The 26,116-nt window shown below is 40.1% G+C and overlaps 1 protein-coding gene across 1 annotated transcript in view; it reads left to right on the top strand.

Annotated features, from left to right (window-relative positions):
- Window positions 1-26,116, top strand: part of cntn4 (contactin 4) — a 168,192-nt gene that overhangs the window by 102,165 nt on the left and 39,911 nt on the right. The window contains 6 exon segments of the mRNA XM_028576693.1: window positions 3,237-3,440; window positions 8,951-9,053; window positions 10,734-10,918; window positions 16,867-17,006; window positions 21,931-22,060; window positions 23,410-23,560. Coding sequence (XP_028432494.1) covers window positions 3,237-3,440; window positions 8,951-9,053; window positions 10,734-10,918; window positions 16,867-17,006; window positions 21,931-22,060; window positions 23,410-23,560 — 913 coding nt within the window.

The following is a 26,116-nucleotide window of genomic DNA, read 5'->3' on the forward strand; positions in this document are numbered from 1 at the left end:
AGACCCCAATGTTAAAATGTCCAATTTGTACAAAACAACAGTTTTGGGCTCTATAGCTAATTCCCCCCTTCATGACAACTGTACTGGGGGAGATTTAAAAACTAAATAAATCACCAGTTTAAATAATACTAAGGCTTAAAGTTATGCATAATTAAGAGCGTGGATGCTTTTAGTGAGAGGTGTGTGCCATCACAAGTGTCTATCTCAGCAACCAGGCTTAATTCAGCCTACCTCAGCTCCACCCAGGCTACACCTCTTTGCCCATTGTCGGATTAGCCTCTACTAAATACATGTTAATGGATAAATATATACATAATATTTTAATTCAAAATGATTTGTATTTCATTTAAATTCATGAAACTACCTGTTCACACTGCAGAGTAACATTTCGACTCAGAGTATACACACATACCTGTATGTGCGTTCATCCACAGGGGCCCCAAATTGATAGTATTTTCCTTACTGGGCTGTCATAAAGGACAATAGACATACTTTGAGATTACTGCCCATCATCTTTGTCTTCGTGCTCTAGCTTTACATTATCACAAATCAGCCTGACCGTGATCTTAACTGTGTAAGGAGACGGGTGTGTTTGACTTGCACGGCTTGTTCAGTCTTTGAATATTCAGTGAGGTCTGTCCTTTGAAGCTGCTCCTCGGTCTCCTTTTGTGAGGGAAGCAGCTTTATTCATTGTGACCTTTGCAAAGTGATCTTTAACCTAGAGGGAAACCACAAAGAACTCTTCGGGGACTTCTGCAAACCTCTCTACAATGGATCATGTTTTAGAAATAGCAACCAATTTTTTTGGACAGACCAAAAAGAAGCCAGACTCGTAGTCAACTAGTAAAGTTGTGTTTTACAAATAGTGCATCAACATTAATATCATTGCATATTTCGTTGCATATTTGCAACATCAGACTATATTTAAAGTCTCATGTGCTGCTGCTGTCATAAAATAAGTCTGATTTCTTGTTGCCATGGCAGTGATTGTAATACTGTCTTCCAGGGCAGCTGGATTTCTTCTACATTTTGTCTTGGAGATGTCCTGTTTTTATGCCAGGGAGCATTGTGTAACCCATAAAATCAATGCCCTGGATGATTTTGTGAAGGTTTGGCCAGCTGTGTGGGACATCTCATTATGTTTGCACTCTCTGTGGCATACTGCAGCTCATGTTGTGCCATGTAGTCATTTGGGTTTTAAACATAGAATGAGAGCAGGTGCAGCCATAGACCAAAAGCACTGGAGAGGAAACAAACACAAACAACATGCCTTATCCTGCCTTGAAGTGTCCCTTGTCCCGATGGACCTCTGCTATGCCATCACTCTGTGTTCAGCTCCGCAAGCACAGCAGCCCAAACCTTAAGCCCAAGCCACAAATGAGGCTGATTGGAGGCCTCCGTAGCTTCCCGTAGAGTACTGTACCTGCTCCTTTCAGCTAGCAGGAGCATGGGCTCATGCTGTGATAAATTGCCAAGCAACTAGGTGAGGCAAAGGGTTCCTCCAAGACTGTTTTGTTTAATTGCTAGTCCACTAACAGACAGTTTGATTAAGCTCGTCAGGAAAATAGAGTATGCATGTTATTTAGGCTGGCTGCAAAACTCCAGAGCAGCAGATTACGTCACAACGTCCAGGTTTGATTAGCTGACTGTAAATAACTCCAGTCAGAAGATCTCATATGAACGAGCCTAACCCATGCACCTTACTGATTTACTATATGCAATTAATTCAACACAACTACTAAAAGATAAATAGAGGCATTAATTATGAAAAATATTACGTGACAATAGTCTTTCTCTTGCTGCCTTTTTCTTGAAATTGCAGGACACCAGATTGTAAAATAAGGTTAGATTGATTTTCTCAGATGCCATTGTTGCTGTGCAATTATTTATACATCACCTTTCTTACATTGCTGTGAGATCATGCATGATAGAGATGATGTCTATGGTTGAATTATGATACCAGTATCAGTGAGTGTGACAATGATGGAGTGATTTAAAGTGGGTTTTATGCCTTTTATATCAATATCAATTACACTGTGCTCTTAAAAACCTGCACTGTTCATATTTTGCTGAGCATTTGTTTCATTTGTACACTTGTTCATTCTAAATTGGATTATTGACCAGGTTATCGGAGTCCCATAATTACTTCATTTAATCTGCTGTAACAGTTAGTCATTAAATATTAACTATCATTATTCATTAATTATTTATTACGTTCTCAATAATTGGCCATTTATTTTTTTACCATTTGTTGTCTTTCTTAAAAGCATCTCATTATGTCCAACGGGAAGCCTAATGAACCAGATAGAAAGACATTTTGTACATGGATCTCACAAGATCAAAATGTGTTGTTTGGTTCATTTGGAAATACTCCAGCACAATGATGTGACACCGGGAAAAGGTTGACATTTAAACTCCAAAAATGTTTTTTATTGATTGTTTTTACAGGTACTTTCCAACATGATGCCCCACTTCCTGTTAGTAACAAGCAGGGGCGATTTAGCGGGGCTCAGCCCCTAATGAGAAAGTGACACGGATTTAGTGCCTTGCAAAAGTGTTAACACCCCTCAGCTTGTCTGTACAACTCCAGTCAAATTTGTAAAGTTTGGAGAAAACAAAAATGATATTATGTCATCTGAGTGATGGAAGTAACTAGTTATAGCTGGCCGTTAACCATATTAAAACGCTGTATCAGTTTACCCGTTAGCTGGCGAGCATATAGTGTGCCTGTGTTAGCTAATAATATGATGATAGTATGTGTAGATAGACATAAATGACTCTAACGACTGTACGTACCTTATTGTAATGTGTTGACATGTTTTTTGTCATTGTGGTCTTTTTTTAGAAACCATCACTGTTGTGTATTGTAGTTGGCTATCTGGGAAACTGTAATTAATCAAGACAACACATACCCCACAGTCTCCCAAATCCCTGGTTGAGTATGCAGACTCCATCCACATGAAAAATGGTCATTTGAAGAGACTCCAGATAATTACATTTGTTTACAACCTCTCACTGATCCCGTCATCAATTTCTGTCACCATTTTTAGCCACCCTCAGGAGGTCTTAAACTTATCACACTGCCTTTCTGATATTTTTTTGGTTTTTAAAATATAAAACGAATCATTCTCTAACACTGCCACAAGCAACATATCTCAGTTCCCTCGACCCTGTTTCACATGACCATCTCCAAGTCTTATTTAAAGTGATATTTCTCTTTTCTTCTTTATCCACAGATCTCGTATTTTCCTGGATCTTTAACGAGTACCCGACATTTGTGAAGCAGGATACTCGCCGATTCATCTCACAGGAGACAGGGAATCTGTACATAGCCAAAGTGGAGCCCTCAGATGTTGGCAACTACACCTGTGTGGTGACCAACACCGTCACAAAGACCCGAGTCCAGGGTCCACCCACTCCGCTAGTGCTCCGCAGTGATGGTGAGCCCTGGTTTTGAACACGCTAACTGCATTAACCTACTAAAATGAAAACATTAACAAGCACAGCACATAAGAGTGCTGGCTAGAAGTGCGTTCTGGTTAATTGGGCTGCATATCACACTGTTTTTCCGTAGGATCTGCTAATTACAGTATCCTGTCATTGGGACGTTAATTTCAATGCAAATGTTGCCTCTTAATTGTACTGAGTTTGCCTAATTAAATCCATGTTTTTCCAGATGATTTCCCTTTTCCAAATGGGGATGTTACCATATATATTTAATCTGTATTTGCACACAGCCAATACTCCATTAGTTTGTAAAAGGGACTGCATTTATAGAGGACTTTTACCACTTAAAGCATTTTACAACACACATTTATACACACTGGTGGCAGAAGTTACCATGCAAGTTGCCACTAGGAGCGATAATCATTCACATGCACACTCACGCACATCGGGAGAAATTTGGGGTTCAATATCTTGCCCAAGGACACTTCGACATGAAGACTGCAGGGATCAACCCACCAACCTTGTGATTAGTGGATCACTGCTCCACCTCCTGAACCACAGCTGCCCCTCCACATTTGATTACAGGGAGATTTGTGATGCCCCTCCCTCTACTGCATTTGATATAGCCAGTTCAAATACTCAGTTCTGTTACTGGGCTATAGCTTAACCCTCTGGAGGTATAAAGTCATGTTAACTCCTATGTTGCCTATGAAGTTTTCAGTTCATTCTCATGAACGGGGCCATATGATATTGTACGAAAATGTATGCACACCAAAATGTATGATATCCTACAAAATTAGGTCCGTGATGCCGGCTGGTCACGTGATGCCGGGTGGTCATGTGACACCCGCTGGCTACGAGCGCCATGACGCCGAGCGTCAGTTGCTAGCAGTTTAAGCCGCTACAGAGCTTTGTGACGCTGACTCCAGACCTCTGGTTTGTAAAAGCGGTAGTTGGTGGTTCAGTTACCCCAAAATAGGTGACTTTGAGCCGGGTACAAAGCACCGTGAGCTGCCGGTCGTTTCAGGGGACATTACGGTTACATTTAGTCCACAAAATATGACAGTTTTGCAGTGACGAAAGTTAAGATTAGGTACCAAAACGACTAGTTAAGATTAGGAAAACGATTACCGTATTTTCGCCTCACAATGTTGAAGTTTCTGGCCGAATCACAACGGAAAAACGCAAAACAGTTTTCCATTCCCGCACTTGTTATCGCCACTAGCTTCTCTGCCCAGCTTGCTACATGATCGATGTGGGCGTCATCGTATACCCGAGCTTCTAAGCTTTCGATTGGTAGCTCATATTAGCCAATCGTTCAGGTTTGCCGCTGATATGGCCAATGGAAGCGGACAAGCCGATGACAACATGTCAGGGACCACGTTGAGACGATCGACATTTTCTTTCTTAGATTTAAATGCTATAAGACCCGTCTATCTTTTTAGCTTTTTATGCAATATGGGCATGACATTCATTAACATTAACAACATTACCATGGGAGTGAACGGAGTTGTCAGAACACTTAATAAAGTTTTGTTGACATTCCCTTTAGCACAGCTCCATCTAGTGGATGTATAACGCAACCCCAGTCAAAAGTTTGACTGCAGTACCTTCTTTTCTATGCGGCTTATAATCCGGTACGCCCTATATATGAAAAAAGTTCTAAAATAGGCCGTTCATTGAAGGTGCGCCTTATAATCCGGTGCACCTTATAGTGCGGAAAATATGGTAAAACACTCCTAAGGAACACACATTTCCTGGGTGAAAAGCTTTAGTTTTCCCCAGGAAGTAGGTTTTAGAACGAATGGTTCTCGAGAACAGGCTGTTCAGTTTGAGTTCATTTCTCCAAAAATATGAATTTGTAATATTTCATGTGCATATACAACTTTTTTTATGTATATGAATGAGCATACAATAAGACATGGAATTACAAAAAATACCACACTCCACAAAGACATTCCCCTATTAGTCTCCGGGCCCTATTTTAACGATCTAAGCGCACGGCGTGAAGCGCCTGGCGCAGGTGCGTGGTTCAAAAAGGTTGTACTTAGTGTCTTCATTAATCATAGGTGTGTTTTGGGCGTAACATGCAATAAACCAATCAGAGTGTCATCTCCCATTCCCTTTAAAAGCCAGGCGCATTTATACCATGGCGCATTGCTATTATGATGGAGGATTTGCACCGTAATCTTTTGCATGTTTATGTGCTGCTGCGCTTCCCTGTGTGTGTGTAACAACAGGTGCATTTTACTAATTCGCTGTTAAAATAACAATGAAATGCTGCGCTATTGACTTTAGACCAGGTTTTTGTTGGTCAATGGTGCGATCACTTCCCACTGCCTCAAGATAGCAATACGCCCAGAATGCACCTGAACACACCTCCCTGTAAGACTAGCACGCCCATGGGCGCAAAGATGGGCGCAGGTGCATTTGCTAGTTAAACGACGTAGGCGCTGGACGGGAAATTGACAACTGCGTCAGTCTTAAAGGTCCCATGGCAGGAAAGTATCACTTTATGAGGTTTTTTAACATTAATATGAGTTCCCCCAGCCTGCCTATGGTCCCCCATTGGCTAGAAATGGCGATAGTTGTAAACCGAGCCCTGGGTATCCTGCTCTGCCTTTGAGAAAATTAAAGCTCAGATGGGCTGATCTGGAGTCTTGTTCTTGAGGTCATAAGGAGCAAGGTTACCTCCCCTTTCTCTGCTTTGCACACCCAGAGAATTTGGTCCACCCATGAGAGAGAGAGACATCATGGCTTTCAAACGAGCAAAGTGGCAGTTGGTCAAGGCCATACCCCCACCCTCCACAGGAAAGCTCATTGTGGGACTGGCCCTAGTGGCTGTAATTCTGCACCAAGGCTGAATTTCGGGAAAGAGACTTCAGATACAGTATTAGGGGACCACTAAGGCCTATATAAAAGAGACTTCAGATACAGTATTAGGGGACCACTAAGGTTTATATAAAAGAGACTTCAAATACAGTATTAGGGGACCACTAAGGTCTATATAAAAGCATCCAAAGAGCACCATGTCATGGGACCTTTAAACTTGAACTGTTGATAATCACACATGGCTCACCTCTAGCCACTTTCATCATGTCTTTGGATGGTGTTTTCCTTCTATGTTTTGACCCTTTTCTACTAGTACTAAAACTATGCTGCTCCTCCATTCTGTGCTGGGATCAAATGGTTGATTTTGTACAGCAGTGCTGGATATTTGGTCCGCTCCTCCTGGTCGTGATAAACAATGTTGCTTTGTCGGTACCTGAAAGTAGGTTCTTGGTTTTAAAGAATACAAATGAAATGTAAAGGTTAATTATCTCTTTCTCTGCTAATTTTAGCATGTCCTTTAACATGACGATCTGATGCTTTAGGCTGGCCTTATCAAGGCACTCCGGAGGAAAGGTCACTGCCAGCAAGTAATCTAATTGTAGTCTTCTGTTTTAGGAGAATGTTACTTACCATATCTAATGTAATGCAGCACAAGAAATGAAGCTCAATGTTATTTTTATTACAAATGTCTTGTATGATATTTTCTTTTTTTTTTGTCCAATTAATTATAGCTGATCTGGTGCAATAACAAAAAAACTACCAGGAGTGAGCACTACCTCTTATTAAACAGCTTTTCTAGGTCTTGTTATTAGACTAATGGTATTAGTTGTATTAGTGGTGACGCTTTATTTTAATCCTCCAATTTATAAACAGTTTATGCAATAATGTAGGCATTTTAAAAAAAAAAATCTAGTCTAGTCTGTGTTATAAAGCATTAAAAAATTGTTTATTGAGTTGTGGATATTTCACGAGAGGAGTTATGTTGTTTGACATTGGACACACACAGAAAATAACCACTAGTATGCTATTAATGTTTTTTACAATGCTTATCCAGGAAATAATGCAGAATCTCACAAAACATTGTGCTTATAATCACATATTGTCCCCATTTAACTTTTAAATGATCTTGTGTAGGTATGCTGTAATAATATAGGCCGAAGTTTACAACACTGGGGACCAGAGGCTAATTTTGTTAAAAAAAATAAATAAAAAATCTGAAAATATTCAAATTATAGCCTAAGAATCTGACATAAGACAAACATTTTATTAGGTTTACTACACGTCTTCTTTCATTCTTCATCATTCTTATGATTCCAAATGCAGTTTAAAGAACTGCCAATTGAGTTGACAACATTCATTTGCATAGAGCCAGACCATATATTTAAATTAGGAATAAATCTGAAATTTCTTACCTCACTATTTGTTAGATTAAAGACATAATTGTGAACAGCTTGTGGAGCTTTTTTTAAAGAAATTCCTGAGCATTTTGCTGACCTGCTTCCTTCCTTTCCTTTTTCATTATACCTTTTATTTCACCGAGGCAGCACAACATGATCGGGGGTGGGTGGCTCAGGTAGCGAGGGTGCAGGTTGGCACATTAAACAGGTGTCCCCTACAAAAGGTTATGGTATGAGACAATTACCCGTCCACTTCCACCTGTCTGCTTAAAATGGGTGATAGTGCTGTGGTTACATTCCTGTATGAGACAGTTGTGATAAGGATCGGAATTAGCTTTCACAGTCACTCAGGGAGCCATCGTGATAACACATGCCTCACCAAATCAACGAGATGAAATTGGCCTGTTTCCTCCATCTCTGAAGCTATTTGTGCAACACAGCCCTGAATTACAGCAATGGGGGAAAACCTATTGTTACACTGGTGGATGTGAGGGGTTTAAAATACCATGCTGTGTGCACTCAGAATTGGCACAGCTAGGAGAAAGAAAAGTACAGCCGTTACAAATTCATTGATGTACTTTACCTTAGTGTAAATTGAAGGGGAATACAAAAATATGCAGGTGTTTTTAGACACTCCAGTGTTGATTAAATCTAGAGGACCAGAGAGCCTACATTCCCGTCTTCTCCTTTATTCCGAGATTTTTTTTTAGTGTGCACAGCAGGAATATTCTAATCCGCCAGAGCTGCTTCACCGACAGTGAATGGGATGCTTTGCAGACACAGTGGTGGTATCCAGGGGGATTTTTTTTGGGGCCCATTTTCTGGTTCATAGATGTTAGCACTACAACAAGATGAAACTCATCTGGATGTAAAAGCTCAAACCGTCTCAAAGTTGTTTTTTTCCCCATTTAATATCAGTGTGTTGCATGTCCACTGGAGAGCTGTGTTCTGGCTTCTTTTCTCATTATTTTCAATGGGAGAGCATTCTGTCACAGCACTGAGAGCAGAGCGACTTTCTGCTGCTCAGATCGCACAGCGTTGGAAGTTGAAAAACACTTCATCTTATAGTAAAAAAAAAAAAAAAAAAAAAAAAAGAAGAAAAGATGGCTGTAGTTGAAAAAGGTTTTCAGCAGCTGTCTAGCAACAGCAAAAGACACAGCTAGTGTTTTATTTAGCTGTCTTTGCCTGAGTTGTTTAGCTGGAGTTACAAATCACAAATACAACTCTTTCTTCTTTTTTGTTTGCACCAACGCTTATTTGCATTCCTCTTTCAGGTGTGATGGGTGAATATGAGCCAAAGATTGAAGTTCAGTTTCCGGAGGTTGTTCATGTTGCCAAAGGATCCACTGTAAAGCTGGAATGCTTCGCTCTGGGAAAGTAAGCCAACTCTTAGTCAAGCTCAGCATGCTCACTTGCATAAGAAAAATATTACCAGAAGGCTGCCGGGATATTTTTTTCATGTGTTTCACCACTTTACTGCAATCCTCATGTGTTTCACGTTAGGCTGCACATCTAAGGAATAAAAGGGCACAAGTTGCGGTGTAAAAATATTCAGCTAAAATACCAAGTTTTGTTACACAATGTACTGAGTACAGAACTACTGTAGGTACTATGCCTAAAGTTAGATTACTGAACAGTTCTGTGGAGGAATTTGTGCAGCTTTACATTCATCAGGAAACATTACCTCTGAGTTGTACACCTTATAAGTCCCTTAAACTTTCCTTACGAATATCATGGTGGAATGTTCATGGTTTTTGTTTATTTTGTTTTTCCTTGTTTCACATAACACATGTTATTACTGTATATATTTTGTCTTAAAACTAACCACGTATGGGTCACCCCTACTCGTATATCGTACCGTATTAGTTTAGTGAAACATATGTATGTTGAGCCTCTGTTTTAACATTTATTAATAATTTTTGTTTTTTTCATCCTGTTTTATCCTGTTTTATATAGCAGATGTTAATAGTGTTTATCTTATGTCCTGTTATTATAATTTATATCTGCCAATTGGGACTACAGATGGAAATTAGCCTTTGGGCTATAATCTGGCACTTTTACGTGTACTGCTGTACATGTTCATTAAATGTGCATTGTCCTTAAATAAAAAAAAAATAAATGAAGTTGATCCCTAAAAGACCAAAGTAAAGCCCTAAAGCCTGTGCTCCTCAGCCTGCTCTTGCATTAAATATTAAGGCTTTTAATAAAGTATTTTAAAGTTAATTTGAGTACCCTGTCCTTAATCCTGCAGATTAAGGGAAAATTGAGACATTACATTCAAATATTTAAGAGATTATGAGTTCATATTCGGTGGTATGTTTGTAGATAAAAAAAATGACATGCTGAAATTGATCCCTTTTGAAGCTTTTATAAGGGATGTTTGTCTGCCAGATAATAATAATAATAATAATAATAATAATAATAATAATGTATACTTTATTAATCCTGCAAGGGAAATTACAATGTATATGTGAGATAGATAGATAGATAGATAGATAGATAGATAGATAGATAGATAGATAGATAGATAGATAGATAGATAGATAGATGGACTTTATTAATCCCAAATTGGGAAATTACTCTGTCACAAGCAGCAAGTAGCAAGTTACCAAGGACATACACACATACTCACTCACACACAAACCAAAAATACAAGAAATATACTAGAAATAATAAATAAGATTTAAAAAAAAAAATTATAAAATAACAATTACTATATAATAGTAGTAATTGGGTTTTTCACAATATATTGTATTTATCTTTATACTGTCTTTAATTCAGCTCTAATTCTGCAAAATCATGTTCAATAAAGGTATGAGGACATCTTTAGTAAATGTATGTTTCAATTCTTTGTCAAACAATAATATATCAAAAAACTTAAACGAATTTTAGAGTTTGTATGGCACAATATTCTCTGCACAAAACTGAGTTGCACTTGCACTGAATGGAGAGATAACGGTTCTTTTCTACTTGGTGTCAAAACCTCGAAAAGCAATTGACAAAAATGAAAAGCTGTGAAATTCAGAAGGTTAAACTTCTCTTTGTTGCTTCTCACAGCCCGGTACCATCTATAAACTGGAGGAAAGTGGATGGTGTGCCCTTTCCCAGGAAAGTGGATATGAGGAAAGCCAGTGGCGTCTTGGAAATCCCATATTTCCAGCAGGAGGACGCGGGCACGTACGAGTGTGTGGCGGAGAACTCCAGGGGAATGAACACCGTGAAAGGGAAGCTCTCTTTCTACGGTAGGTGATCCTGACATGCATGAATATTTGACCAGCGTGCACCACATCTGTCAGACCTGCTCAGACTGAAAGGCAGCAAAAGCAGACACAACTGGTGTACCAAAGCAGTCAGCGGCGATCAGCAGAGGAAGCTCGTGTGACGCACATGAGGAGGGAGGCTCGTTTTAACAGCACATCAAAATGATTAAAGGCTGTCAGCCATGATGCCTCTAATATTTTGATCCAGATTAAAGGAGGGATGCGGATGAGGCTGAGCCCTTGGATTTGACCTTGTTGGCGGGCCTTGTATTGGGTTCCACCAGATGGCATCATGATTGACATCCAACTTGACTGGAGATCAGAGCCGTTAAATGTACTATACATAGGCCAGTTGCACATATGTCAGGGACATAATCTGCTCAGCAGCATCTGGATCGACAGGAAGGAGGGTTAGTAGTTTCCCTTATTGTTGCTGATAGTCCTGTAGTTGGAGTCACACTAGTCTCGCTTTGCCAGACCTTCCTCCACAGCGCTGCCAATCTTTCTGCCAATACTGTAGCTTCAAATTGTATTAGACTAGCATTCATATATAATTTATGAAAGAAAAGGAACAAGAGGAAAAGTAAAGGTATACATAATAAATCCCTACAGTAGATTGATACCAGCATGTATTTTGGATTATGAAGCTACAGCCAGCAGCAAGTTTGCATAAAGACTAGAAACAGGGGGAAACAGCTAGCCTGGCTCTGTCTGACGGTAACAAATTCTGCCTACCAGCACCCCTAAAGCTCACTAATTAAGTTGTTACATATTGTTTGTGAAATCCGTACAAAAGCCCAAGTGTAAAAACGACAGTTACTCTCACCACGAGGTTGACAGGCAACCAATGGAGACTCCAGGAAGTCACTGCGCCAAGTCAAAAGAAATCATCCGGCACACTGTCTCGCTTTGCCAGACCCGCCTCCACCGCGGCGAATCAAATCCTGCCTTTCGTTCGAATCTAGAAAGAGGCTGGTTGCTGCCACTTTTATCTCTATAATTGACTATGGTGATGTTTTATACAGGTTCATCACTGGTTTTAAAGCCCTCACTCACCATTGTGAACTGTATGAACATGTTGGATGGCCATTTTATCAACACAGAGACTTCAACACTGGCATATCTTCATATCCAAGGCTATTATAGGTCTCCTTCCATCCTACCTTCTGACCTATATCAGTGTAAATAGTATCGGGACTTACAATCTTTGTTCCCAGGATCTTTCCTTTCTGTCTGTTCCAAAGGTTAGAACTGAGCTGGGGAAAAAAGGCATTTAAGTTTGCTGCTCCCTCAACATGGAACAAGTTGAATCCATGAAACTTAATGAGCTGGTCTCATTGGTCGCTTTTAAGAGGATGTTGATTGACTTGGAGGCAGTCACATCTGGCTGTAGATGTTTTGCCTGATGTGTTTAGGATTGTGGTTGACTTTGAGGGATTTGCTGTTTCAGTTGTTTTATGTTTTTAGTGTTTTTGTGTATTTAGTGTTTGTATGTATGTGTGGTTGTACTGCTGCCTGTCTTGGCCAGGACACTCTTTTTTAATCTCAATGAGTCTCTTCCTGGTTAAATAAAGGTAAATAATAAATAAATACATTTGAAAGAGTGAGATTTGATTTTAATAATCAAAAACTGGCCAGTGCAACCGCCCCAAATTTCTAATAATAATTTGTTTTACATAATTAAAGGCGTTATCACCATCAATTGATGCAGAAAAGGCACACATTGTTGAGTGTAGGAAATAAAGTGTTTGATATGCTCAAATATTTCAATTTTGCTCAAAAGTGGAGATCTCAACTCCCCCCCCACCCAATTTTGAACGCAAAGTTGCAACCTGCGAGAGGACAAAGTATATATTACGTGTGAATCCAATTTGTCCATCATACTGTATAAGTAAGCGACATTAGCAAACCTCCCTGACCATACACTTTTAAAACGGCTATAAACTATAGATGTTTCCATAACCATGAATGAGATGGTTGTGAATAAATGGATAAAACAATGCCATTACATTTATATGTTAATATTTTGACCAGGCTAGACTAAACTGTTCTGTTTGCCAGGGAGTTAATTTGCTCTTTGAACAGTCTATGGATTTTCCTCCCACCTCGACTGCTCTCTGTTTTTCTTCCTTCGGATTTTCTTCCCTTCAAGTCATGCTGTGTCAGCTGTCAAAAATAACTCATTTTGGGCATTAAACAATTTGCCATGATTTACAACAGTCCTGAAAGCTCTTCACCTCATTCACTATAACAGCCCAGGAGCACGCTGTGATCCACCAAGGCTTGATTTGTCATTTGAGCTGTGGCTCATTTTTGATGTGTTTTGTCAGTCTCTCTCTCTCTCTCTCTCTCTCTTTCCTTCTCTCTCTCCTGCTGTCTGCAGCCAGGTGATAAAAATCAGTAATCTTATTTTGAACTCCCTTTGAATTAAGCCTTTGAGACATTCGTCAGCAGTGTAAGCCAATGGGGGAATCGATAAGGGCATCTCTTGTGCATCCAAGCAACTACAGTGGAAAGAGAGCTGAGCTTTGTGTTAGACAGGAAGAAATGAAGGTGTTACTTATTGGTGGCACTGTGGTCACTTTAAAACATTCTCCCACTTATATAATGTACCATTAAAGGCTGTTTTATGCTTCTGCGTCAACTCCACGGCGTAGCTACGCCGTCGCTCCTACGGTGTCGTGACCCTTTCGGAGTTTTGCATCGCGGTGCATTTCACCGCCGTAACGCTAGGGGGCGATAAGTCTGAGGTTCTTTGCGAGGTGTCTGCCAGCCAGTTTATGTTATGTTAGCAAGCAAACTTTAGCACAACTGCCCACAAAGTACTGCTTGCTGGCAAAGTGCTAATTTAAAAACGCTACTGACATATAGACACTTTACAAACGGATAACCCCGTCATTGTAACCAAATGCCTCGACGCAAAGTTACACATTTTTGGAGGTGCACGTCGAGCTACGGCGGAGGGGGGGCGACGCAGAGGGGTCTGCGGGGGTACGCCGTCGATTCGACGCAGAAGCATGAATCAGCCTTAAGCCCCACTAATGCAGTAGGGCTAATGTGTTTCTTTTGATTGTTCTGGATATAAAGAAGCTATATTTCCAATTTACGGTTGTGTTTTTAAAGGTTTGGATCTTTCCGTCACTTTATCTGGTCTTGACTGAAACGGCAACAGAAAATGAATTAACAGCATTGAGGCTTTATGCTCACATTCAAGCTGGAGGTGAATTTGAATTATATCCTTATGCAAAAGAAGTTAGTTTGGGTGCATTTGCCACCATTATTCTTCACAGTTGTGTTCCGTATTGGAGTCCGTTTTTTACTACTACTCATGCCAAAGACAATGGGTTATGTTAAAGTCTATCTCTGAAAGAAAAACTTGTAAAAGAAATAGGTCTTTGCTCCCTTGTTGATGTCGATATTACTCAGAGGGAAAGTAAATGCGAAGCTGTGACAGGTCACTTTCCCCCGTTGTATTCACATCTGTGTTTCTGCAGACTTGCCACTGCATTATCTCGTAGTGATTTCACTGATAAGGCAAATTCCCATTTTTCCTCTTCTTTACAGCCACTTGACGTTTGTTCTGATTGTATGCGTGCTTTGGCCCAGTGCAGAGATGGGCTGCCTGCTTTCATTTGGTAAGCGTTGACTGAGAGTCAATACGTTCGCAGCGGGTGGGGGATAGAGTGAAGGAACCTGTCACAGAGAAGAAGAAAAAAAAACAACAACAACAATGTAGTCCTGGAAGTTGCAGTGGGTGGGGGTGCTCAGCCAGACTCTGATAGAGGATTGCGGAAGCACGAATGGATGCGATGCTAAATGAGTGGGGATGGTGGAGTCTTATGGAGTAACTTTCTACCATCTATCCCTGTGGGCTCTTTTCTTAACACACATAAAGGCCTCAAAGACTCCTTCAGACTTGAGACTGGTAATAAATTCAATTCAATGTTATCTCCAAACACTTTACAGATAGAGTAGGTCTAGACCACACTCTATAATTTACAAAGACCCAACAATTCCAATAATTCCCCCAAGAGCAAGCATTCAGTGCGACAGTGGTGAGGAAAAATTCCCTTTTAGGAAGAAACCTGGGACAGACCAAGGCTCTTGGTAGGCGGTGTCTGACGGTGCCGGTTGGGGGTGTGATGAACAATGGCAGCGATAGTCACAATAAAGATAATGGATCAGTGACTAGAAATAGTAGTTGTAGTAGTTCATGGCATAGCAGGGCACTGCAGGGTGTCCCAGGACATAGCAGAGCACTGCCGGGCGTAGCAGGGCGTAGTAGGATGCAGCAGGGCAAAGCAGAAATTGATTTAAAAAAATATCAATGTGAATAAATTGATTTATTATTTTGTATCAATTCAGTAAGGTAAACCAACTACAACAAAGAGAAGGTTGACATAGATGTTACGTATACTTTAAGAGTACATTTTCTATAGCAGAATAAATCGGACATTGCAATTCTTTTTACTGTTGCCGCAGACGGTAACAGCACAGCCTCCAAACAAATTAAATGTTAATGACCCCTGCCAACCTTGTGCTGCAGCCTTGGCTGCCAAGGGGATCTTAAAGGCTTATAGTACGGCACATGATCCACAAATACAAACAAAAAAAAACATCTGATACTGGTAGGACTTTGATGTTGAATCTGTGCAGGCCATAAATACACACGACGCACAAATACCCCGCTATGGTCTCTAAATCCACCTCTTTTTATCTGTCTTTTTTCTCTGTGTTTGTGAACATCCACACTTACACATTGACTACACGCCGAAGTTGTAATGCACAGAGATAGTGCGAGGATACATTTGCAGTTATTGAATTTCTCGCTGTGTTATTCTGCTCAACTGAAAGGCAAAATACTGTATAGCAGAAGCCAATTAGAACAGGATTTGTACTGTTTCTGAAAGTCTCCACAAAGGTCAGTCCTTGAGAGTGGCATTAGGTGAGATCATGCGGAATGGAAAAGTGCGGTCAGCCATTACTCTCGTCCTGCCACTGGCCTTGTGTGATATAGGATGAAGGTAGCTTAACCTACACATCATCCCCAATGTACAAAGCATTAAGCAGAGAGAGCTTTACTGATCAAGTTTTATGTACCACTTTTTTTGGCTTGATCATTAACTAACCTTGAGTTACTCGCATGACACAGCAAGAATCAATTCCCCCTGCTGTATAATTATACCATCATTAACTCACATTGTATTGAATGTGAGTTTTTATGGCACCAGTAGCCACATGGATCTGGTTTTCTTCATTTTTGTTTTTGTAAAAGCACACTCAAAGAAACCTTAAAAGGTGAACTTAAGTGATAAGACAAAAAGCAATACATGTGGGATTCAAAGTCCTGTCACTAAAATTCAACAAAGAGACTCAAAGCTGTCTTTTAATACATAGAATAACACTAGAAACTATATATATATATATATATATATATATATATATATATATATATTGATATATATATATATTGATATATATATTGATATTTTAAATTATTAACAGAAAATATCCAGTAACATATGAATCTATGTTAAACGTCAACAAATACCAACTGTTTTAATCTATTCTAATTTGTGTTGCCCCTTGCAAAGTCAGAGGTTCTTCAAACAGAAAAAAAGCTATTTCTGCTTTTATTTATATCAATCTAGCGAATGTCACATTATGGATAACTTAGCTGTATTAATGCATTGACTTCATACTCATACTCAGTTTAGTTTCCTTGATACAGACCTAATACTTCATGATAAATAATGATTATAATGATAAATTGAATGTCTCGGCAACCAGAGCAATGTCCTTTTCTGCATTGTCTTTCATTAATGGTCAATTCTAGTGTCTTTTTAAGAGAATATTGAAAACAAAATCTTAGATAAGCATATAAAGATTATTCATAAGTCAGTTCACTCTCACATTTTTTATGTTTTCAGCCCCTCCTCATCTCATTGAGAAACCCCAAGATGTCCAGAAGCTCATTGACGACTCGTTGGTGTGGGAGTGTAAGGCCACAGGGAAGCCAAAGCCTTCCTACAGGTGGATGAAAAATGGAGAGAACCTGGAGCCTGCAGAGGTGAGATCTGCCAAGCGCTAGCGTGCATGTCTTTAGAATTGAAGATAAAGTTCCGCTCCCAAGGTTGGACTTACGACAGCAGCTTTGGCACAAATGCATTCTCTGTGTTGCTGAATGAAGAATGTGAGCAACCACGTACTGTATTTCCAAAAGCTTTATTCTGCCGTTTGTTCAAGCTTTGCTGACTAATTACCATGCATTATTGTCTTCTTCATTACAACACATTGCCTCTTGTGCCGCAATACATTGTTATTCACTCCTGCAAAACAGCATTTATTTCAAAGGATTTGGACTGTGTCTGCTGTGCTTTGCTATGCTAAGAGACTAAACACGCTAGTCTAGAAAGCCCAGTGATGTAAGAGCTCTAATCTTCTGTTAAATCTCTCTTTGCCAAGTGCTGTTATTAATCCTGTGCCACGGAATATAAAAAAGTCAGATTCTTTATATAAACACAATATATATTACTTTAATTCTAGCTCCCTGCCTCCTCTGAATTCTTCAACCCGTAAAACTCGTGAAATACTGACGCTTGGTCAGTGGCGCTCGACGTCAGATACCGATGCAAAATCCCCCTTCAGCGTCTGTATGGAACACACCGGGCAGAGTAGCTCGACCGCAGCACTGTAAGAAGAGTGAAAATGGTAGCGAGTTGTATAAAAGACCGAAAATCTGCGTAAGGAGGTTGGTTGGGGGGATGGATGGGTCAAACAACACAGGACTTTCACCCAGGAGACCATTCTTGTCCCGCATGTCACTGAAATGTACATTTTGTAACCCCACCCACGGTCTTTTCCTAAACCAAACTGTACGTTCTTGTGCCGCATGTCAGTTAAACTTTAAAAAAAGTGACACCAAACGGCGAGGTGCTAAGGGAGACTTTTTGCATCAGTAACCAACGCCAAAGGCCCCTGACCAAGCGTTGCTTATGACGCTCTCAGAGTCAGATTGTGTTGAAATTCCCACAATGATGAGAAATGAGCCTGCTGAGGCTCCAACCAGCCTATATTATACATCTATCCTTAACTCAACTCTGTTGTTGGCATTTGTAAAAAAAAAAAATAAAAAAATAAAAATGGTTTAATATTCCTTCATCATATTGGATTATTATATTGTTTCCTTTAGCCAGGTTGTTTGGAAAAGATTGATTGGATACTGAGGCACAGCTTGCACCTGATAAATAAACAGGCATTATGTTAATTTGCTTCATTATGCAAAAAAAGGCGACAAACACACCAGAGGATATCGATCAGTACTTGAATGTTATACATGTCGTTGGAGTGAACCCAGTCTGTTGTTATATTACTAGAGGCAACACTCTGCACAGCAAAGCCTCTTTCTCATAAAAAACAAAACAAATTTGGCTTCATATCAGGGAAGAATAATCAACAATCTGTTTAGCCAATAGCTAAAATTTTTATCAAAACATTTCATAATGTAACACTCTTGTGTTTGTTTGACAGCCCATCTGTTTAATTTGTGTGTGTGTGGGGGGGAAATGACATTTTAGTTTCTCTTATCAGGTAGTTTCTTAAAAAATAGTAAATGTTGGTGGCATTCTTGATGGGTGATTTCTCATGCATATTGTATCATCATTTTTTTTTCTTCTTTTGTTAATGTGACCTTGTATCATTCGGAACTGATCACATTCAAATCAAAACGCAACTGCCTGAAAAAAATATCCTCAAAAATAGGAGTAACTACTAACACACCTCGCCACACTCAGCCATCTGGAGTTAAAGCAATGAATGTGTGATTAAAGGTTACAATTGACTGTGTTGATTTTTGTGCAGCAGACGTCCCTCAACATAAATATAATAAATGGAGAAATTCAGAATGCATGGGTGAATGGATTAATCAGCAAAGGTGTTACATTGTTTGAAATGCCACCATTAACCACAGTGGCTTAATGAGTGGAAACGGGAAATGTCAACGATGTAAGGAGCAGTTGGGAGAGGATGCGCCATTTCTTTTTATTTATTACAGTGAATCAATTGAAACCTTTCTGATCGTATAGTTCAATGGAACTTCCGCGGCTGTTTTATAACTTTTAGCAACAGAAATAGCGCAGTCAATATGTAACAATAATGAACTTGTGGGCCATATCTTTTCTTTTTGAAAATTCACTATGCATCACAGTAGATTTCTAGGGATTCACGATATATAGAGCTGATTATATGTGCATCCAATTATTCAATGTCAGTCATGTAAAATATTTAAGATCCCCGACTATTTCTAGTGTTTCACTCTAATGATAGTACCTCTCAGACTGGTTCTACAATCTTTGGGCTCCTTGTCGGACAGCCAGTTGACATGCTGCTGTGTTCTACCAGTATGACTATTTCAGATGCAGCCCTTCTAGATTATGAGACTCCTGTTATTTTCATATGTGATGCTTTGTATTACTGCCCAGTGTCAAACTAGCAATGGTTTATTTCACTCTCTGCTGCTTTATTGACAATGGCCGCAGGATTAAGTGGATGTGCAATTAAAGAGAAACTCCAGCGTGAAACAGGATTTAGTCCATTTAAAGGAGTGTGGGACCACCAGACAGATGGCTTACACTGGTGTATTTGAACTGAGGTGAGGCCTGTTTGGACTGTAATTTTGCAAAGAAAAACTCCCGCACACTGTTTAACTTGCAACAAATAAGGCAAAGATTTGCCTGAAGACAGTCCAGTACCGAAACGTTGCCTATTATATTTAGATTTATTGAAAGTTAGACACTGTGCGGGAGTTTTTCTTTGCAACGCTTGACCTACTTGTCCACCTTCTACACACGTCTCACGTTGTAGATGCGCAAAGTATTTTTCTTTACTGGACTGTAATGTTAAAATGAAGTACTGTACTTAAGTACAATTTTGAGGAACTTTTACTTTACTTGAGTATTTCCATTTTCTGCTACTTTATTATTCTACTCCACTACGATTCAGAGGCAAATATTATACTTTTTACTCCACTACATTTATTTGAGTTTTGATATTTTTGAACTTGAGTTACAAAATATAATCAACAAATGAATAATGATGTATAATTATGGATAAATATAATGCACAAGCTATACAAGGCATTGTATAAAGTAGGAAAATAAACCCCACCTTCCAAAGCTGTAACATGAATGTACACATTAATGCATCAATGATTATAATTCAATAATATAATATTCTAATATGGGCCATTCTGAATGATGGGTACTTTAACTTTTTGTAGAATTGTTAGTTAGTTAAGTTTAAAAAAGTATGCAGGATTTGTACTCGTACTCCTACTTTTACTTAAGTGAAAGATATGAGTACTTATAACTACTAGTAATTCTAATGACGTCCACTGCATCCTTTCCTTCTTTTTTTCCCACTTTCCCTGTTAATTCACGCTCAAATGGAGCAAACCGGCTGAGCTTAAAGCTTTTATTCTTGCTATTGCAAAGCCACTGTTGAGCTTAGTTCCTGTCTACCTGCAGTTCATTCTTACTCAGGCATGCACAGTAGATTCATCAAATATCTGTGAATAGAATTAGCAGATCTCTTTCACAGTGAGCACTAATAATCTTGTAGTCCAATTTTCCTTTTATTGTTTATGAGCTCAAACTTGTCGGAAAAAACGATAATTAGCCACCTTTTCCTTATACCCACAGTATTGTATTGATATTGTCGTGATTACATAAAATGCAGCTTGTTCAAATTTTACAGCTTTAAAATTGCAATCCTACTCACAAAGGCTTCCAGTAATTAGTCATTCTGAGAAACTAAACTGTAGACAGCAGTCTAAACCGTAAAAAGCAATTCCTTCATCCTTCCATTCTTTAACATGTTTTTGCAGCTTTATATCAGATGAATCAACCCTGTGTTGCTGGCAAATGACATTGCCAATCATTTTCCTTCAGCATAAGGCGTACAGATGGTCCCCCCAGGTCCCTGCATGAAAAACTGCTGATTTGAGAGGAACGTCATGCTTAATTAATAGCAGCCGTAAACGGCAGTGCTTTCCATGCCACAGACGGATATACGCCACCATTTGCCTCCCTTGCCAGCAGGGATATTCGCCCCTGCACATCCAGAGCCGCAGAACGTTATGGAAATTCAGGCACAACCTGCTCAAAACACAGGATTAGTTTGTGATCTTTCAGTCAGGACAGTCTCTCTTTTCATGTGACAGTACCTTAATCCCCTGCGACTGGAGTTCAGGCCGCTCAGACACCCCTATGGAAATGGGTTGTAATGACATTATGGTTGAGCCCGAGGAAAACACAGGAGATGAAGGGCACGAGGAGGCAGAACCTGACACAGCTGCATAGAGATGTATGAAAACTGCTCAAGGATTTAATGCTGTAGTGAAAGAGCTGAGTGAGAGCCCAAGTTCAGAGAGATAAACTTATATTGAGGATTAAATGTCCAACAGATGCACTGATCCTACTGAGTTTAGTTCATCAGGCCCAGCCGTCCTTAAATATATCTTAATTTGACGGCTCAGTGACGACCGAGAGTTTTCCCGCAGGCAGGCAAAAAAACGATCCAAACAGATGAAGAGGTGGTACAGCTTGACCATGTACACAGCACTTAGTATGTATGGAGCATACCTATCAGAAAAGCAATTTTCACAATGTATTATACCTCAGATGTTACGATATTCCTTCCCCTCTTATCCCCTCCTCCTGCTCAAGGGGAAACAGGCCCTGTGGTGCAGTCTGAGATATAAATAGGGCATGATTTTATTCACTCTCATAAACATGCAGATTGATTAGGGTCATTTTCTGCTAGCCTGCCTCCATCCACCCAAGCCTTTCCCTCCATTAGTGATGAAAACCTAGATTTATTGCCACGTCTGTCACTTCCGGACCATAATTCACTAGCCTGTTGGCTGGCTGTTTTTATGCAGATGAGTGCTGGGAATAAAGCATATTACATAAAGGCATGTGTCTCTATGTCCATAGGAGCGCATACAGGTTGCCAACGGAGCGTTGTCAATCAGTCGACTGACCCTGTCCGACACAGGAATGTACCAGTGCGTGGCTGGGAATAAGCACGGCGAGGTCTACTCCAACGCAGAGCTCCGAGTTATAGGTAAGGCATTGGCTTGGTGTGTGTGTGGGTGGGTGTGCGTGTGTTGGGAGCGTGTGTGTGTGTGTGTGTGTGTGTGTGTGTGTGTGTGTGTGTGTGTGTGTGTGTGTGTGTGCATACATTAGTCCACATTTGTTCTCGAGTTTGCTCCGTCTTCTTCATCTGCTTAATACCACCGAATGACCTACGGCCTCTCTCTTATTGGCCAATAATTGAAAAGCATTCATTATAAGATGAATGCGTCCGGCTGACAGTGATGTATGCCAGAGCTGCTCTATTCACCAGCCTCGCCCACCTGCCCTGCCAAGCCTGTCACCCTCCACTCTGGGAAAGCAGTGGCTCTCATTAACTATTCATCCAGATCATGTTGCTGATAGGAATCAGGCTTAACACACCCGAGTGTACTGGACCAACTCAAGGTGGAGATTCAACAAAAAGAATGTCAGGGACACTATCTTTTTAAAGCCAGGGGAAGTTATTATCAGTCCCTCCAGAAAAACGCGATCGCATAATTCAATGCATAATCAGCCAAAGTCTGCATATTTATGCGGGGGCATAAAATACGCCGCACTTTCGCCGCATAAATTGCTGATTTCCGCACAAAATATGCAGGGCTTGCATGATTTCATAATCCCATAATCGCATTTTCGTTGCAAAAAAGTCACATATATCTTAGCAGAAAGTTGAAAAATGTTGAGTTTACTTCACACAAGAGCAGCCATTTTCCCCTGTTGCCATGGGAACATTATGAAGTGACGTTATGAAGTGACGTTATGAACTGACGTTATGAACTGACGTTATGAACTGACGTAATTACATCGAAAAGCTGGGTGTTGGGGGGGAATCACTTTTTTTTCTCTTTTTCATCAAACCGCAATTTTTGCAAGTTCCCGCAATTTTTGCAAGTTCCCGCAATTTCATCGCATAAAATTGCATAAATATCCCGCATATTCCATTGCATTTTTTAAGAAAACGTGCCGCATAATCAAGGATTTTTTTCCGCAACAATCACAAAAAAACTCTTCTGGAAGGACTGTATTATATGGGAATGGTTGGTAAAAAGCTAAAGAAGACATTTCTGTCTCTACTGAGGATAATAATGAAGTTGCTTTAATCTTTTCATTATAAGCATTACTATTTAGCTTTTTGATTGCTAATTATTCAAATTGTGTAAACTAGTGTCTTTGAATTATCCACGGCAATAATGCAATGCAAATATGAACTAATTTTGCAAAATGGTGAAACAACAATCTGCGATTAATTTTATATCTGATAAATTATCAGAGATAATTTAGGAAAGGAGGTGTGAGGCTTCTACAAACACAGGCTTTAATATGCTGCTCTTGTCTCAGCTGTTGCCCCAGATTTCTCTCACAACCAACTGAGGAGCCAGACGCTGGTGAGGGTTGGAGGAGATGTGCTCATTGAGTGCAAGCCCAAGATGTCACCTTGGGGTGTGATCTCTTGGCGCAAAGGCAGCGAACCACTCCAAGAAAGTAACAGGTAACGCAACATTTACACACATTGTTCTGCTTTTACCCCACCGTGAGGCTTGACTTCTCCTCTCTTGTGTTCTCATTACTTGTAGCCAGGTACGGATCCCAGTTCCCTGTGTTCGTGTATATTAATACAGACACGTCTTATGCTAAACAACTCGCTCCTTCCAGATGTTGTTCTGTCTTTTTCACATTTGAATATGCAACTTTCAATTTAAGTCATCTTCGACGTAATGTTGCAGTCCCATACGATGGGGAAAAAAAATCAGCAATTTGTGCATCACATTTTCACTTCCTCCTTGATTCGAAACCTCCCTTCTCTAAGCATGAATACATACATGATGAAGGGAAGGTACATTTCCCTAAAAATGATTATCTAGAGTGAAATATCATGTTTACTACCACAAGATATTTTGGAAAATGATTCAAAGCATTAATGGCAACAGACCTAAAAGCTGGATTTTTTATTTTCACTTTGGCTGTTCAGACAGACAATACAGCAGGGGTGACATTACAAAAAAAGAACTCAGCCAAAACAAAGCATGGTTGTCCAGCAAACCTGACTCAGCATCCGCTGCGATGCAATGTGGGATCATCTGGCAAGGTGGTGCATTGGCCAATCAAATACTGTACGTGCTAGCACACGGGCCTGGCAGGTTACTTTGTGCCATGACCTCTGCATTTGTGCCGTTTACTTCACAATCGTTTCTCCAAAAGGAAAAAAAAGAATTGCGGCCGTGATAACTTCAAAGCATTGTGAAATCCTGTCTCATAGTATTATAAACTGTGTGTAAAAGTGAACAGTGCGGTGTTTTGGTGTCCGTTAAGCCTTCAAAGTTGTGGATCTAGTGGTCAAACTGGCCCTCCTGGTTCATATTTCATTGTCAGTATCCGAAACAACACATACCTACCAAAGCAGTCCCTTTGCCTGCCAGCGCTGTTTTTGGTCTGAAAGGTGGCTTTACTCTGCTGCAAAATAGTTGCGCAAAAGGGGCCGTTGCCTAATTGCACCATCAAAATTGTCCCGTATAGTTTGGTGCCTTGGTGGCGCAGGGGTTTAGGATTCTGTCAATGTAATTGAAACATCCCCAGGTTTGAGTCTGGCTAAGGACCTTCCCTTCCCTTTCCTGTCACATCCCTACTGTCCTCTATCAAAAAATAAGTAGGGCAAAAATTCCCCATGAATACTTAAATCTTTTATAGGGATGAATTGACATCTGTACACCAGAATGTTCCATTTTTAATGCAATCCAAGATTGCCATGTCCATTTATCAGAAATTCAAAAGTATTGAATCGAGGTACACTTAAAGCCTCCAGTCACTGTGGCATATTGTATTGTTGTATGAAGAGATTTTATATTCCTGCTCGTCGGTGGTTACCAAACAGACCGGCTGCTGAGTAAATTCAAAGTGCTAATCAGGTACTTTTCACCTCAGTGGGGATATGAAAAAAGGGCTAGGGAAATCAAATCCTTCGACTTCTGACACCAGGTTTCTGTGGAACAGAGGGCAATCTTGGCGTCCTGTCATGTTTGACCCCTGAGATGTGATGTGTGCTGCATGTGATAACTTTAGTCAGTGTTTGTGTGTGTCTCTCTGAATGAAGTGGGAAGTCTGGCCTGGTAGCCTCATTGCAGGCAGGGGTCATCCATTGGGTGTCACCACTCTAGCATGACTCTGCTCTGACAGCAGGGCTGTGTGCACAGTGTCTTGCCAGGCTTTGCATATATACAAAGCGGTGTTATTGCTTGTCAAACAAAGTGGCGCGGAATTTGCATAGTGGTTTCGCTGCTGGTGCCCTTCACTCGCCCTGCGCCACCTCCATCACACATTTCAGCCTCTCACCACCTGGACCATTTTGATTCTGCTGTTTTGAATTCACAGCTCGGATTGATTTCACATTTGTCTTTGCATTGACGTCCTCTTGAAGTGATAAATGAAATGGCAGTGTCTGTCCCAATGTTAAATAGATGCTTTGTGATGCTTTATATTCCTGAAATTCTACCACTGCAGGTACTTGTCCTCCATTGCTCTCACTTATTCGTAACTGTGAATCACACAATGACCAACTGATGGGATAAAATAAAAGTCTAATTAATTAATTACCCTCAAATAATTAAATTTTTGTTGCAGCTGTAACTGTAATGGATTCACTGCGGTCATTTAGTTGAGTTCTTTGGGGCACTAAGAGAGTCATGATAATGGACAACTAGTTGATGGATTTCTTTAACTCCGTCTTCGTTCAGTTCTGAAAGTCTGTTTAATGTTCAGAAATGTGTTTTAATGCTTTTAAATGAATGATAATTGGCTCAGACCACCTGTGCCGCTGCTCCAAAATTAAGAATAAAGAAGCACAGATCTGAATTGAAAATTCAACCGTCCCAGCTGTATCGCATTAAAAGGAAATGTTTTGACCGTGACGCTGGACTGTATTGCCAGCTAGGAAGTGGAGCAACTATTTACAGTGCTTGAACATGCCAGAGCTATTAAATGTGCTGATTACAGCTTCCCCCTTACTCTACTTCCTATCTTTTATCTCATGTATTTCTCTCATCTGTGACAT

The sequence above is a fragment of the Perca flavescens genome, chromosome 4 (assembly GCF_004354835.1).
Source record: "Perca flavescens isolate YP-PL-M2 chromosome 4, PFLA_1.0, whole genome shotgun sequence".
Classification (NCBI taxonomy): Eukaryota; Metazoa; Chordata; class Actinopteri; order Perciformes; family Percidae; genus Perca; species Perca flavescens.